The sequence below is a fragment of the Schistocerca americana genome, chromosome X (assembly GCF_021461395.2).
Source record: "Schistocerca americana isolate TAMUIC-IGC-003095 chromosome X, iqSchAmer2.1, whole genome shotgun sequence".
Taxonomy (NCBI): domain Eukaryota; kingdom Metazoa; phylum Arthropoda; class Insecta; order Orthoptera; family Acrididae; genus Schistocerca; species Schistocerca americana.
The window spans coordinates 875,747,399-875,764,710 of NC_060130.1; the positions used below are offsets into that span (position 1 = coordinate 875,747,399).

Here is a 17,312-nt window from a genome sequence, read left to right on the forward strand (position 1 = left end):
GATTGATACCTGCCTACATTTTCTGATGGCTAGCTACCCTTTATTGTTACAGTGACCTACGATAAATTACTGGTAGAAGGAGAGAAAGTTCTTTCAAATAACTTCTGTATAATCTCACAGGTATCTCATCTAGCCCAGATCAAATAAATGTGCTAAACAGTGGTTTAGCACATTTAGTTGATTTTCTGTGCCGTTACTTTGGCATTCATGCAATAACTGAAAGAAGGAACCAGTTGTATCTAGTCGACACACACTTGAATAGGAAAGGTACTGTAAGTGTACATAACTTTTTGATACATTTTTGTTGATTGATAAAGTGATAGTTAATGACATGTAAAGCATGCCAGTGTTTGTACTGAGGCCTGATAATATAATTTGCCTTCTTGAGAACTAATCCATAGAGCTTATTTTGAAAATAATCTAATACTCTACTAATGACATTGTAGCTGGCCTTCAACAATTTTTTGGAACTATTATCTATACCAGAAGACATTTTAATTTCCAATTTCTTTTAATTTGCTTGCAGTTATAAATCATACATTTATTTGAAACATGATAATGAAAAGTTCTGAGTGGAACACAAATAATGGAAGGAGTAAAGGTAGCAATTCACTGTAGAGTTGAAGCATTTAGTGACATTAGACACGTAAACAAGACTGTAAATATTGCTGAGCTATCATACGATGTCCTCCTATAGAGCTAATGTAAAAACACTCATGCTTGGCTAAATGGTATTGCCAATTGTGAGATAGTAGTAATGTGTGTCTTTTCAGGGTTACGAGGGACAGAAAGAGATATCACCACTTTATTGTAATACTGCTGGCTGGTTTATCATATTTTGGCAGTGTCAACCAAATATGTTGTATCCATATTTTGATTTTCTTCAGTTTCATAATCCATCATGTTTGAATTTTGGGCTCAGTTCCTGTGCCTTTGGTTGTCAGTCAAAGGAGACACAAAATGTAAAATAAAAGAAAAAGGCCCACTGAGGATACTATGACTGTGGTAAAACATGTTTGAGTACTAAAGCAAAATAATTATTGTGTATCTGCAAAAAGGTAGACTCATCTTAATTCATTATTTCATGATCTGTTTTCAACAGTGATAACTTGTAAATAATGGGGGTAGGGATAGGAAGAAGGGAAGAGGAGGAGGGAGGGAGACTGAGACTGAGACTGAGACTGAGACTGAGGGGGAGGCGAGGGGGAGGAAGGGAGAGAGAGGGAGAGGAAGCATCACATTTAATTTGTACTGGCTGGGAGTGTTTTTTGTGAGTGCACTTTTGAGTACTTTTGTTAAAATCTCTGTGAAGCAAAAGGTTTAATATGAGATACATTTGATTTTGTGAAGCATGTCAGAGGCAACATGTTAGAATACAGGGCCATTAGGAAGACAAGCCATATAGATTTATGTTTTACATTATTTTGCAACATCTCCTATTTCTACCACCAGCACAAACCACACCACTGCCACCCAGAGCTGTTCTGTAGATAAATGATTGTTCTTTCATTTTCATTTCAGATAGCTGCTAGACCAGGTTCTCATAACCTGAGGTGCCTGTTCCGAGTATGTTTTGTACCTCGAGATGCTTGTGATCTGGCTCAACAAGATCTTATAGCTTTTGAATACCTTTATATGCAGGTATGAAAATGTAAAACAGAGATTCATTTGTGTGTTGGTACTTTTATTTTACGTTTAAGACCCCAGTAAATGTATTACTGGATGTTTCTAATTTTTAAATAACTTTTGTGCATTTATTTTACAGTGCTGCAATGATGTTGTGCAAGAACGCTATGCACCTGAACTGAAATATGATATAGCACTACGTTTAGCTGCTTTACACATTTATCAGCATGCACTGTCCAATAATATGTCAGGGAAGATAACTGTCAAGGCAATAGAGTAAGTTATGAAAAAGTTTTAATATACCATTTGTTAGTGGTGGCCTTTCTTGCTGCAGTGCTGTGTAGATATTCCAAGCTGTTTGGTAAATCATGTTACACTGTTCTGCTCAGGCTTATCAACTGTGTCAATCTGATATTTATTCAAATAATTTTGCTGTTCAACTCCCCAGTCATATGCAAAATTCAAGTTTCTTATATTAGTTGATTATTTAGCTTACAGTTTCTAGACATCACACTACTAAAAATTTCATAAGCACCACGCATGTTGTGCATGTTTTGATACATGGCAACATGTTCATCTTTAACAAATCTCAAATGTTTAAATGAATAATGTTGGACCTTATCTCTCTCTCTCTCTCTCTCTCTCTCTCTCTCTCTCTCTCTCTCTCTCTCTCTCTCTCCCCCCCCCCTCTCTCTCTCTATCTATCTATCTATCTATCTCTGTGCTCCCATTCCCCCTCTGTTGCACTCTCACTCAGACATGAAACTGTGTGTGTGTGTGTGTCACATTCATTCATTGCTAGTAATTTTCTCTCATTGCTAGATATCTTGCTGTAATGAAACTTCCAGAGAGATCTAATGATCTGAAAAACCTAGACCATTTACCTCTGTTCCCTTTCGAACACTATAAATGTTACCCTGCCTGCATGGTGGTCTCTCTTTCCTGAGAGAGAGGATATTGTGGAGAATGCCAGTGCCATAGTTTAAGGCTGTTTCGAGACTTAATATTTCACACTACAACAGTTTTTAAGCTGATTTTGAATGTATATACTTTATCTGTCAGACAATCTATATCCCTTAGTAAACACCCATGGTCTAGGGGTAGCATCTTTCAAAATGTCCTCAGTCCCGGATTCAAACCCTGCCACTGCTTAAATTTTGAATAAAAATCATCAGCAATGGCTGCAGAAGACTTCCAGCATAAAAAGTCACTCTTATGCAGCCAGAGTCCTTGTCAAAAAGAGCGAAGGAGCAGACAGAGGTTCAGGGCACTCTCTTGCCCACTAAAGCCAAGGGAATTGGCTATGATCAACAGCATGAGGATGTAGAAGGCAATGGAAATGACTGCATTAAAGACACTCAATGTGTGCCCACAGAACATGTGGCCTGTAATTGGAAACCTGTCATGATGATCTCTCCATTGGCAAAAGATTCCGGACTAGCCTCCCATTTGGATCTCCAGAGGGGACTGCAAAGGGGGAGGTGAACATGAGAAAAACATTGAATAACCAATGAAATGACAACATTCTATGAAATGGGGCATGGAATGTCAGATGTCTGAAAGTGTTAGGTAAGCTAGAAAATCTGAAAAGAGAAATATCAAGGGTCAACGTAGATGTAGTGGTGGCCAGTGAAGTGAAATGGAAAGAAGACACGGATTTCTGGTCAGATGAGTATAGGGTGATAGCAGCAGCAGCAGAAAATGGTATAATGGTAGTAGGATTCATTATGAATAGGGAGGTCGGGGAGAGAGTGAGTTACTGTGAACATTTCAGTGATAGGGTTGTTCTCATCAGAATCGAAAGCAAATCAACACCAACAATGATAGTTCAGATATACATGCCGACACCGCAAGCCAAAGATGAATAGATAGAGAAAATATATGAGGATATTGAACAGGTAATTCAGTACATAAAGGAAGATGAAAATCTAATAATCATGGAGGATTGGATTGTGGTTGTAGGAGGAGGAGTAGAAGAAAGTGCTGCGGGAGAAATTGGCTTGGTGCTACGAATGAGAGAGGAGAAAGATTAATTGAATTCTGCAGTAAATTTTAGCTATTAATAGCGAATACTCTGTTCATCAATCACAAGAGGAGGAGGTATACTTGGAAAAGGAGCTGGGAGATACAGGAAGATTTCAGTTAGATTGCGTCATGGTCAAGTAGAGATTCCGAAATCAGATATTGGATAGTAAGGCATATCCAGGAGGAGATATAGACTCAGATCACAATTTAGTAGTGATTTAAGAGTAGGCTGAAGTTTAAGAGACTAGTCAGGAAGAATCAATGTGCAAGGAAGTGGAATACGGAAGTACTAAGGAATGAAGAGGTACACTTGAAGTTCTCTAATGCTGTATATACTGTGATAATGAATAGTTCAGTAGGCAGTTCAGTTGAAGAGGAATGGACAACTCTAAAAAGAGCAATCACAGAATTTGGAAAGAAAAATACAGGTACAAAGAAGGTAATGGTGAATAAACCATGGATAACAGGAGAAATATTTCAGTTGATCAATGGAAGAAGGAAGTATAAAAATGTTCAGGAAAATTCAGGAATGGAGAAATAAAAGCCAGTTAGGAATTAAATAAACTGGAAGAGCAGGGAATCTAAGATGAAATGGCTGAACAAAAAATGTGAAGGAATTGAAAAAGAAATGGCTGTTGGAAGGACTGACGCAGCATACAGGAAAGTCAAAACGACCTTCAGTGAAATTAAAAGCAAAGGTGGTAACATTAAGAGTGCAATGGGAATTCCACTATTAGATGCAGATGACAGGGTGGATAGGTGAAAAGAGCACATTGAAGGCCCCTACAAGGGGGAAGACTTGTCTGTTGAAGTGATAGGAGAAGAAACCGGAGTCGATATAGGAGAGATAGAGGATCCAGAGTCAGAATCTGCAAAAACTTTGGAAGAGTTAAAATCAAATAAGACAGTGGGGATAGATAACATTCCATCAGAATTTCTAAAATCATTGAGGGTAGTGGTAGCAAAATGACTACTCACATTGGCGTGTAGAATGCATGAGTATGGCTGTATACCATCAGACTTTCGGAATAACGTCATCCTCAGAATTCCGAAGGTTGCAAGAGCCAACAAGTGCGAGAATTATTGCACAATCAGCTTTACAATTCATTCATTCAAGTTATTTACAAGAATTATATACAGAAGTATGGAAAAGAAAATTGAGAATATTTTAGATGATGATCAGCTTGGCTTTAGGAAAGAGAAAGGCACCAGAGAGGCAGTTCTGAGAGTGCGGCTGATAATGAAAGCAAGAGTAAAGAAAAATCAAGACGCTTGCATAGGATTTTTTGATCTCCAGAAACTGTTCGATAATGTAAAATGGTGCAAGATGTTCGAAATTCTGAAAGAAAATAGGGGTAAGCTACAGGGAAAGAAGGGTAATATACAATATATACAAGAACCAAGAGGGAACAATACGCGTGGAAGGTCGAGAACAAAGTGCTCAGATTAAGAAGGGTGTAAGACAGGGATGAAGTTAAGGACTTCTACTACCTAGGCACCAAAATAACCCAAGACAGATGGAGCAAGGATAATATAAAAATCAGACTAGCACTGGCAAAAAGAACATTCCTGGCCAAGAGAAGTCTACTAGTCTTAAATATAGACCTTACTTTCAGGAAGAAATTTCTGAGAATGTACATTTGGAACACAGCATTGTATGGTAGTGAAACATGGACTGCAGGAAAACCAGAAGAGAATCGAAGAATTTGAGATATGGTACTACAGAAGAATGTTGAAAATTAGGTGGACTGATAAGGTAAGGAATGAGGAGGTTCTCCACAGAGTCAGCAAGGAAAGGAATATATGGAAAATGGAGAACACTGACAAGAAGTGGTGACAGGGTGGAAGGACATCTGTTAAGACATCATGTAATGCTTTCATGGTACTAGTGGTAGCTGTAGAGAAAGACAGAGATTGGAATACTCCCAACCAAATAATTGAGGACATGTGTTGTAAGTAATACACTGAGATGAAGAGGTTGGCACAGGAGAGGAATTTGTGGCAGGCTGCATCAAACTAGTCAGAAGACTGATAACTCAAAAAAGAAAAGATTTATAGGTACGTATTCCCCTCTTTTATGAAATATGAATATATTCAGAACAGGATAATTCAGAATGGTCTGGCTTTTAATTTTGCATTTGTAAAAGCCATTATTGTTCACTTATTAGACTGAGTTGTTAACAAATTTTGTTAGAGAACAGATGCTGTTATGTTTTTTGGTGGTATTGCTAACACCAAACTGTTAAAATAGGTGCATGTAATTACTTGCTGTTTAAATTATGAATGATCCCCAAAACCAAATACTGATGGAAATGTGTAAAATATGTTGACTTGAGTTCTTTGTCTTCAAAATTAGCAAGTATTCTTATGGCAGAATTTACTGAAGCTTGTGTATTTAAAAGATACAAAAGATAAAAGAAAACCAGTTACTACCTTTTACAAAATGTTATTTCTGTCTTACTCTGTTGATACTTCTGCATTGATCAAAAGAATACTTTCTGAATCTTCACAAAAAGTGAACTAACTATGCCTCAGTAAACACTGAGTGCAGTAAAATTCAGTACAACAATGTGAATAAAAGTAATAGAAATGATTATTACCATTAAAAATCTGTGTATTCTCTTAAAAATAATCATGGAAAAACTGTGCATCAGTATTTAACTAATATTCATTTTCCACAGGCGTGAATTTGGCCTTGAAAGGTTTGTTCCTGTTTCACTCATAAGTACAATGAAGAGGAAGGAGCTTCGTAAATTGATTGGCCATTTTCTTAAACTTAACAACAACCTTTCTCCATCAGGACAGAAGAGTCTTACAAGTTTGCAGGCAAAGCTGTATTATCTTAATATTATTAGTGAATTGCCAAGCTATGGAGCTAAATGCTTTTCAATAAATGTAAGAACATTTTTAATTTTATATAAATAACTTATGCGTGTACATGTAAGGGTGGGGTAGCTGTTCAGTACTTAATTTTCAAATTATAGCATTTTTTTAAATATTCTCTGTAACAATATTATGAGAAGGAAAGTTGCTACTCACCATATAGTGGAGATGCTGAGTCACAGATAGGCACAGCAGAAAGATTTTCACCCTTAAAGCTTTTGGCCAATGGCCTTTGTCAATGATAGACACACACACACACACACACACACACACACACACACACACACACACACACACACTCATGCAAACACAACTCACACACGACTGCAGTCTCAGGCAACTGAAACCACAAAAACCACACTGTTGCAGTGTGGTTTCAGTTGCCTGAGACTGCAGTCGTGTGTGTGAGTTGCATTTGGATGAGTGTGTGTGTGAGCGCGTGCGTGTGTGTGTCTGTTGACAAAGGCCATTGGCCGAAAGCTTTAAGTGTGAAAATCTTTTTGTTGTGCATATCTGCGACTCAGCATCTCCGCTATATGGAGAGTAGCAACTTTCCTTCTCATAATACTGTTACATTCCATCCTGGATTTTCCATTTTTTGATTTAATATTCTCTGGCTATTTTAAATGCAGACGCTGTCTATTGAAACTCTTCATTGTTGCTTGTAAAAAAATCTCTGAAATATGGTCAGTTATGGTAAAAAAAGTAATATGTGCATTTTTTTTTATACAGCTGAATTTGGTACACTAGTGTAAACTATAATGGGGAAACAAACAAATTCTGATCATTTTTAAATGATGTTGTTTATAACATGATAATTTATAATAAAATTGTAGTATATTATGCTTATTGTAAAACAAATAACTAAGCAGAAAGTGAAGTACGAACTACAGTACTCTTTGTTTTTCTTTTTAAGGACATGAGCATTGAACGTGTCATTTTAGTCAGCCCTAAATTTGGAATCAGTCAGATAACAGGTTTGAGGAACAGTGTTGTAAGTATTAGTATTCTGTATTTGATATTTTATTCATTATGCAGATCTGTTTTGAAATTTATTTAAAGCAGGACAAATTGTTACAGCCTGTTCCACTGGCTGACATAGAGCAAATGAGCCAGATCACAGTAAAGCGAGAAGATGAAATAACTCGCTGTGTAAAAATTCATTTTCCAGAGTCAGATAAAAAGGTAAGCTACGGCTGTTGATATGTTGGAACCCCAACTACTATAGGTATAATTAATATCTAGCATTGATTATGTGCTCCCATAATTCCAGTAACAAAGTTAATCTCCCTAGTCTGAAATCGTAACAAGATAGTTGTGCTGCATAATCATTGAATAAATTGAGTTCTTCCTGTGAGATACATTGTGTATCATGCACTCAAATATGAGGGTAATCCCAAAAGTAAGGTCTCCTATTTTTTTCTAATTACATAGACCTGTCTATTTCTACAATGGGTCAGATCAGTTTACAGCTTGAACATTTAGCTATTTTTCGACATAATCACAATTTCTGTTGATGCAGTTTTGTAGACGCTGTGGCAGTTTTTGTATGCCCATGTCGTACCAGCTTGCTGCCGTGCTCTTCAGAAAGTTATGAACCTCTTCTTTCACCTTGTCGTCAGAGCTGAATCGCGTTCCGGCCAAATGTTCTTTTACCCTAGGGAACAGGTGATAGTCACTGGGCGCCAAGTCAGGACTATAGGGTGGGTAGGTGATTATGTTCCACTGAAACTCTTGCAGGAAAGCAACAGTTTGTCGATTGATGTGTGGGCGAGCATTTTCATGGAGAATGTGTACGCCCTTGCTCAACGTTCCTCTTCTGCAGTTCTGAATTGCCTGTTTTAGTTTTTTCAGTCTCTCACAGTACCTGTCAGCATTAATTGTGGTCGGTCCCAGTGGGCATAAAGTCGGCCAGCAATACCCTTTTCCAATCCCAAAAAACGGTTGTCGGCAGACTGTGTTTGTTTGAATTTCCACGGCTTTGGCGAAGAAGGATGGTGCCACTGGCATGATTGTTGCTTGGTCTCAGGTGTAAAGTGGTATGCCCAGGTTTCGTCACCCATGACAATTGAGTCCAGAAAGTTCAGCTGCACGGCGGTGAAGAAATGTGCGGGAAGCGTCAGCTCATTGCCACATGTGGTCCTCAGTCAGCATGTGTGGCATCCATCTTGTGCACACCTTCCGGTAGTTCAATGTTTCTGTTAAAATTCTGTGAGCGGTGCTTCGGGAAACCTCAGGAACGAATGTGCAGAGATCATCCAGGGTGATCCACTGATCTTCACGCATGCTTTGCTCAACCTTCAACACTGTCCCCTCAGTAATTGATGGTCTCCCGCTCCTTTGTTCATTGTGAATTTCAGTCCGACCAGCTACAAACTCTCTACACCACTTGCAAATATTTTTGACATCCATGCACGACTCGCCATACACTTCCGTCAATTGGTGATGGATTTCAATCGGCACAGTGCCTTTTGCATTCAAAAACTGAATAACTGTGTGCAATTCTCACTTGGCGGTAACATCCAATGGGAGCTCCACTCTCAGCGGCTGCCAATCCTAGAGTGAGTGCTTCAGCGCGGAGTGTGCATGTTTACACACAGCATGTGAAGCACTCTCCATAACAGTGTGACCAACTGCCACGCAAACAGAGTTCTGTACTTATAAAAAAAAATAAAAGACCTTACTTTTGGGATTACCCTCGTATTTGAGTGCATGATACTCATAGTGTCTCACAGGAAGGACTCAATTTATTCAGTGTGAGAGTTATTATACATAGAAATTGTATAGAGAGTTCAGAATTAATTATAGTTGCCATAGAGAGTCTGGCCTGAAAAGCAAGGGGTGAAATGAGAGAAGCAGCTAAAGGCTTTTACATGCTTGAGTTGTGCCGGTTGTTCAGCAATGAAAATCCTGCTGGATATTAGAGACGCACGAGCTCATGTATCATCCATTCTCCATCCAAGACATCCACTGTGCTCCATCTGATCAAATGATTTGGGTTTCGATAGACTTTGTTCTGACCCACCTTCTTGTTAATGTCACATCGTATATATCAGCTAGTCAGTATGCATAGTTGAGGAATATTATGAGGAATACCCTCCACCACACACTATATGGCAGCTTGCACAGTATGTATGTAGGTGTAGATGCAGATGTATAACACCAATGATACATATAACTCTCACAATCTAGTAGGTTTTTCATCATGGTACATTAAAATTCCGGGGGTATTCAGTGGGACTGTGGTGGAATAATTTGTTTACTCAGGCTGCATCTTACTGGGGCAATGCTGTAAAAGAGTCCTATCCACATTGCAAATGATCTGTTTATCCAAGATAGTGAATTCCATAGGATCTGGGATGAAACATCTTTAAAGCCCAATACCAACATGAATAGTGATTTCTGTGAACAGTTGTCAGTGTCCAAAAGCACAGGGATTTATCCCAGTTGCCTTATTATATGTTAGGCAGATGCTTCTTCACCTTCTCAACCCACAGAGTGGGAACAGAAGAGGAGTCTTTCCCAGGTATCTTTTGTATGGTGTTTATTATATTTTCAAATTTGTTTTTGCATTGGATAAATAGTCAATCCAGACAAAAACTGTTCATGGGGCATTGCATGTGACGCACAGTGTTGAGAAAACCAGTTTTCATTCTTGTTACACTCAAAAAGTTGTTTTGTGTTCCTAATCTATAACTGCCCATCAGATTAATCTGGCATGATATTCAATCCAATATTTATAGTTAAAGAAATCAGTCTTTCCAGTAGTGATGGGTTAAAGCAACTGCTACATGATTTTGCTTCGTAATTTGATCAAAAACACCTGTATTCAGACACAGCTGCAAATATTTGTTTTTGCTGTCACAGTCAATAAATATAACTCAAACTAATATTGCACCAGACTGAGTTGAGGCTGCTCTATTTCATTTGACACTGGATATTACACAAAACATTTCATGAGCATTCAGTTTTTGATGTACATATTATAAAAGTGAATTTAAAAAAAAAAAAAAAGAATTTGTTAGTGCCCACCTACATAGGAAGAAATGATGATCACAATAAAACAAGAGAAATCAGAGCTTGCACAGAAATATTTAGATGTTCATTTTTTCCATGCACTGTTAGAGAGTGGGACGGCAGAGAAATAGCTTGAGGGTGGTTCAATGAACGCTGTGCCAGGCACTTAATTGTGAAATGCACAGTAGTCATGTAGAAGTAGATCCACATAAAATGCTGTGCAATGGTTGCAGGGAAGTTGGCATATTATGTGGTTGCTTTCACATATGGCCCTACCTTTGATGAAGTAGGGCTACCTGGTTTTTCCACCAATGTAGACTGTCTTTTCAGCATTTTCTGGGAAAATAAAATCTTCACACTGCTACTCTTTGGTTTTTAGATTCACGTTTTCATTAAATGCATGGTAGTCCATATAAAATTATAGTACTATGATCAATTTTTTTAAATATTTCATTTATTTGTTTGATTATTCATTGACCACACACAGAGCTTTGTTCTGTTTTGTGTAAATATCTTACCCTGAGAGATTAGTCACATGTGTGAGAGGTGTGTGTGTGTGTGTGTGTGTGTGTGTGTGTGTGTGTGTGTGTGTGTGTGTGTGTGTGTATCGTGTCTGTTTCTGCCAAAAGACTTGTTGGCCAAAAGCTCACTTTCTGACAGTTTTTTTTGTTGTGCCTATCTGCCACTCAACGCCTCCGCTGTATGGTGAGGAGCAGCTATCCCTTTCATAATATTGTTACGTTTGTGATCTACATAATTTGTGATCTGGTCTGACCATGGGTATTTTTGTCCCTTTCCTTTTAGCTTTTCTAAAACCTATGACACCTAAAACCCAATCATACATATGACATTGCATGGTTTTGTAGATCACCTGTGACATTTGCCTTCTTTATTTCTTTGTTGATAGTCCTCAGTGTCGATGTACTGCGTTGTTATAGTGGCTGAAAAATGGGTGTGGAAGTTCAACACTGACTACTTAAAATGATGTAACCGACAGTTGCACAGTTGCATTTCACAGTTCTTTACCTTCGCTGTTCACAGGCTCGCAATACTACACTGTATAGGGCCAGTTCACTATTGGTAAATGTGGATAAGCCTCATTAATAGGTTGCAGGCAAACATCAGCATACTGCTACAATAGTTTGCTGTTGAACATTTATGAGCAGTAAAAACCTAACCACACAGTTCACAGTTCTTGCAGAATAATAATAAGGTACATGTGACACCATTTTTAAAATAAATTAAACAGATATTGTTCTAACACACAGCCAATTTGATGCATTGTTGTTACTCTAATCAATACATACTTCCCATCTGAAAATCAGCCGTGGAATGACTGACTCAGGACCAAAAATTGGTCCTTTATATATCCTCACAACTATAGGCACTCAAACTATACATTGTTCAGTGCTTAAGTTACTGAAATTACAATTAAAACATAACTCATTCAATTAACTGAATATATCAAAAAATTCTTTCTTTTCAACATTTTCTTCTACCACAAAGCTTAAGCCAAATTATTTGTTTAAAGAATGAAATTAACAGATATAGTTATAAAAAAAATACTTTTGACAAACCTGATAATTATTTTGGAATTAATTAAGGGCTGGCTTTGCTAATATGTTTTTGAATAGAACAAATAAATACTTTAAGAATCCTAGTAGTTCTTCTTCCAAATGTTTATAATTATTACAGAATTTATATTTGTTTATAAGTCAACAATAGAATCTAAGTCACAAACAATTACTGATTTCACCCTATAACAAAGGTATTAACTAGGAAAGATCAAAATAAATTAGGAAATTAATTACATACACATAACAAAGCACAAAATTACATGTGGTGCTATATTCCTTAAGACTGAGGGCCAACCTTTCACTTTTATGGAAATGCAGATTATACTCATGCATGTTAATGGTAATAAAAATAAAAATAAAATGAAATGAATTTAAGGAGGCAGATGGCGAAACAAGAGAGGACGTAAAGAGCTCCCAGCTTGCTTCGTCACACACCCCTAATTTAAATTAGTATTTTGCTCAGCCATCATGGGAATGTTTTCATTATTATTATTGCAAGAATTGTTGATTATATGTACCAAGTGAGGTTATACAGTAGTTAACCCGTGAATAGTGAGAGTTCAGATTTGCATCTGATCATCCAGATTTAGGTTTTCCATATATCACGTAAACTGGTTAATGTACGCACTAGATGGTACATTTTAAAAAGACTTGGCTGATTTTTCTGTTCTGTCCTTCTGAAAATCAAGCTTGCTCTCTGAGCTTTATATTAAAAGGAAACTGAACACTTATTTTCCTTTCTTAGAATATATGGCATGACACAAATCCCCATTCTGGTATATGTTGTGAATTGCACAATTCTTGTATATATTAGTGTTGCATCTTCAGACTTGTTAAAACTTCTTTTTTATGCTATAAACTGGTCTCTCTGTCTACAGGAACTGGTGTTAAGTTTAGACGAACAAGATGCAGCAGAACTTGTGCTTGTGTTGCAAGGTTATTACAGATTGTTGACTGGTTTGGAGTTACCTTTAGAGAGAGACATTATACCTACATGGGTTGATGATGCAGGTTAGTTTTACAGGCAGCATTTTATTTACTTCTTTATCAGAAACATAATTTATGTTTACAAAAAATACTCTTGAATCGTTATCCATGGCTGATAGGTCACTAAATAATTATTCACTGTGCTGTTAAGAATTGCTATACTGACAAATCATCAGAAATATCAAAAATAATAGCAAAGTCTTCATACAGAGTATAAAGTCATGTACATCACCCATCAGTATCGGAACTTGACTGAATTCCACAATTTTTGTACATGTTAGTGTTACTCTTCAGGCTTGTTAAATTTAAGTTCCAAACTGATGGGCGATGCACATGACTCCATACTCTGTATGAAGACTTTGCCCTTATTTTTGATATTTTGGATTATGAGAACTGCCTGAAACACATCAGTAAATCACTTCTGAACAGCAAATTGTTTAGTGATCTGTCCAGCAGTGGATAAAGATTCAAGTTTGCATAATGGTTGCATGCCTCCCACACAACTTCATGTCATGCCTTAAGAAAAGTATTGTTATGAATTATCATCATTTATGCGACTGCCATCATCTGTAATAGATTTAAGCTCTTAGCAATAATCCACTGTATATCGCTTTGTAAGTGGATTGCATGGGGAGGGATGTGTTGATTAAGCAGCTTACACTGCTTCAAAAACCTCTATACAAGAATCACAACTGATGGTATCATTATTCTAGCACAGTAATGCTTACATATTATTAGACAAGAAGTCCACTTGTTACATTGTAACTATCAAAACACTTATTTTAACCTGTTCACGTGACACACATGCACTTACCCATATACTCTGATTTGCTGCGAACAACAGTGGATGCAACAACTGATTTTATTTTTGCCTCTGCGTAATACCCATAAAAACATTGCCTTATCATTATAGCTTACATCAATTATGAGACAATCTGAGCAGCCCTCTTAGAATGGATGCAGATGATGATTTCATTTACTGTCTAGTCACCTCACCAAAAGGTCAAAATGAATTCCAAAATGATTTAGACAAGATATTTTTATGGTGCAAAAAATGGCTGTTGACTCTCAACAATGAAAAGTGTTAGGTCATTCACGTGAGTACTAAAAGGAATGTGTAACATTTGAGTACCACCTTAAATCACACTAATCTAAAAGTTGTTGCTGTAACTGAATACCTAAGGATTACAATTATGAACACATAAAATAGGAACTGCAGATAGGAAATGTTGCAGAGCAGGTGAACCAAAGACTGAATTTTATTAGCTTAGATGATATAATGGATCTACCGAAGGGACTGCCTACACTATGCTTGTCCATCTTCTTGTGACGTCCCCCTTAACTGTTGCTGATGTTGTATGCGGTTTTATGCATCTTTAAGTGGCTCCTCCCACTTTATCCCCACTATGACATTATTGATGATCAGTTCCAGTTTATAGATAAAACCATTACCCATTCACAGTATTTGTTGAACTTCACAGTGGCATAATGTAAAACATGAAAGTAAGAGTGCACACAAAATAACATGTAGTACAATCACTAGAATTCATAATGTCCAGTAAATATTAGTGATCAAACATCAACATTCTGAGATTACAAATACACCAGTGTCCAAAATAAAAGCAACAAACAGAAATTTTGAGAAGTTATGTGTATTTTGCCACAAAACAGTATGAACATGTGATAGTAAAGTAGAAACAATGTAAGGGATACAGACCGTAAACAACTGCAACATGCATAATGGTAGACAAATATGTTCTTCATTTTTTCCAACTTAACAGATTTACACACCCATTCCAACAACTGGTTAATGTGCTCAGTATGGGGTGTGACCACCTGTGGCATCAGTATAGGTCTAACAATGATGGGGCATGCTGTAAATGATGTCATCAATCCCATGTTGAAGCAACAATGCCCACTCTTCATGCAGAGCTGCTCGCAAGTCTCGGAGAGTGGTTGGTGGATGCTAACGGGATGCAACCTGTGTGCAAATTCTTCTGTTTCCGAGAAAATATCAATCACCAATGCTCTTTGAGGTCAAGCATTATCAGCCATCAGTACAAAGTCTGAGCCCACAGAAACTTGCAGCAACCCCACAGGAGGTCACGAGATCTCATGACAATACTTGACAGCAGTTAAACCTTGCTGATTCATCCATGTAAGTTCATGAAGAGGCGTTTGAATGTTCAACATAGTACCTGCTCACATCATTAGAGACTCTATATCAGTTTCTTTCCACAATGTTTGGGTTCTAAACTCGTGTTCTACATTCCCTCCAGATGCAAATCTGTCGAGAATCACTCTCCAGATCAAATTGGGACTCATCTGTGGAAAGGACATTGGCCCACTGTTCAACCATCTGTGTTGCAAGTTGATGACTCCACTGTAGACGTTCCATTCTCTGAAGTCACATCAGAGGTATACACACGGCAGGTCTCCGGCAATAAAGGTCACTATGCAGAAGCCTTCTTTACTCCGTTTGCCTCAATACAATTAGTCCAATTGTTGCTGCGAGGTCAGATGCCAGGTACTGTGTGGTCTAAGGTGGTACCATTGTTCCCTTACAGTCAAATAACAGTCCTCTCTTTTTGATGTCACATGTGGTCAGCGCTGCTCTGATCTTCAGGATATCATTCTGGTCTCTATAAACTGTTGCCACATCACTAAAATAACAAAATGATTCACGTTAAGCCTTTGGGCCAGCTCAGTTTATAACTATTCTGCTTCCATTCCTCCTGTGTCCACTCACCACGTAGAGTCTGGTATGTGTCTTCACTGTGTCATACGGCACCATCTATGACTGTATACACAGCGGTTGGATTTGGACTACCCAGAAAATACTAACACATTTGATAGGTGCCTTATGTCAACATTAGTGTGGTTGTTCATGAACCATAATGCTATATTCCATGCAGAACGTGACCATATGGACATCTATTGACAGTTTGTATGATTATATCCTGCGTTAGACACAGGATGGGGAAACAGTGGTTTGTCGCTTCAATTTTGGACACAGGATGTATAATACATGGATGATACACACATTGTGTCAAAACACAGATTTTCACATGAGATGTCAGGTGTTGGGTAATTAGCCTTGGACTTTGACCCTAAGTGACACATTCATGTTATACATCTACTGGCCAGTCACCAATGTTATCATACTGAAACTGACATTTTGGCATAATGCTAGTTAGGCACAGATTCTTTCATAATGATACTGGTGTATCACTCAAGTGTTTGGAAGTCACCAACTTCAAGCTGCATAGATTTTTAGTGTTTACTTCCCAACCACAGACTCATAACACAATCTGACATAGAGGTGTGACATACATGATTCCGGGGTGCAGAATGTTGCATTGTCAATAACCACTTATATGTCATCTCATTGTCTCTGTAGAGCTGTACCATGGAAAGCAAGGAGAGGATGTTGGTTGGTGGCCAGTATCCTCGTTCTATAACACAAACCGCATGCAATTAATAACTGGGTTCTTTATTCATAAACAAAGAGCTACTTAACTTAAGTTTCAATGTGCTGTGGTGCAAGCTCTCTTCTGTATAGTCCATGTAGCCTCACTGCTGTTGAAGTAGAAGTCTGCTGTGTTCACTATAAGGTTGCTATGTGCTGCCTGTGTCTGTGCTAGAGCTAAATCTGCGGCTTCATCTCGGTGACACACTGGAACTCTCATGGCCTACAGACTTGAACTAACTGGCATTACAGGCTCAAACTAACTGACTAAAGTAACTTGCTAAACTGGCCTTCCGGTCCACAGCGGCGATCCTAAATACTGGCAGCTGAGAGGGCGTTGGTGGCACGTTTCCAGCGAGTCTTGTTGTTGGCCTCTATTGATACTCTCATAACCTCTATGCCCCATGGTGTGCTGACATTAGCGTACACCAACACACAAACTCTCATTCAAACCGATATGATGATGCTATCCAAATGCTTACCTATTGCAGATGTGATTTTTGGGGATGGGTGACTATTTTAAAACAGGCATAAGAACATTATGTGATTTCTGAGAGTATGTAATGTTTTGAAATTTTACATTTTACAGTATCACATAGACTTGAATATTTTACTGTTATCTGGTTTTTGAAAAATGTTGAAGGTTAGTAAATTGTAAAAGTATATGGAACCTTATTATGTATCCATAGTCTGAAATCCAGTATATACAAGTATGGTATCCATTTTGA

The 17,312-nt window shown here is 37.8% G+C and overlaps 1 protein-coding gene across 1 annotated transcript in view; it reads left to right on the top strand.

The window, feature by feature from the left end:
- Positions 1-17,312, top strand: part of LOC124555477 — a 308,379-nt gene that overhangs the window by 250,887 nt on the left and 40,180 nt on the right. The window contains exons 8-13 of the mRNA XM_047129401.1: positions 1,522-1,641; positions 1,766-1,902; positions 6,333-6,546; positions 7,451-7,528; positions 7,615-7,719; positions 13,007-13,139. Coding sequence (XP_046985357.1) covers positions 1,522-1,641; positions 1,766-1,902; positions 6,333-6,546; positions 7,451-7,528; positions 7,615-7,719; positions 13,007-13,139 — 787 coding nt within the window. The remainder of the gene's footprint in view (positions 1-1,521; positions 1,642-1,765; positions 1,903-6,332; positions 6,547-7,450; positions 7,529-7,614; positions 7,720-13,006; positions 13,140-17,312) is intronic.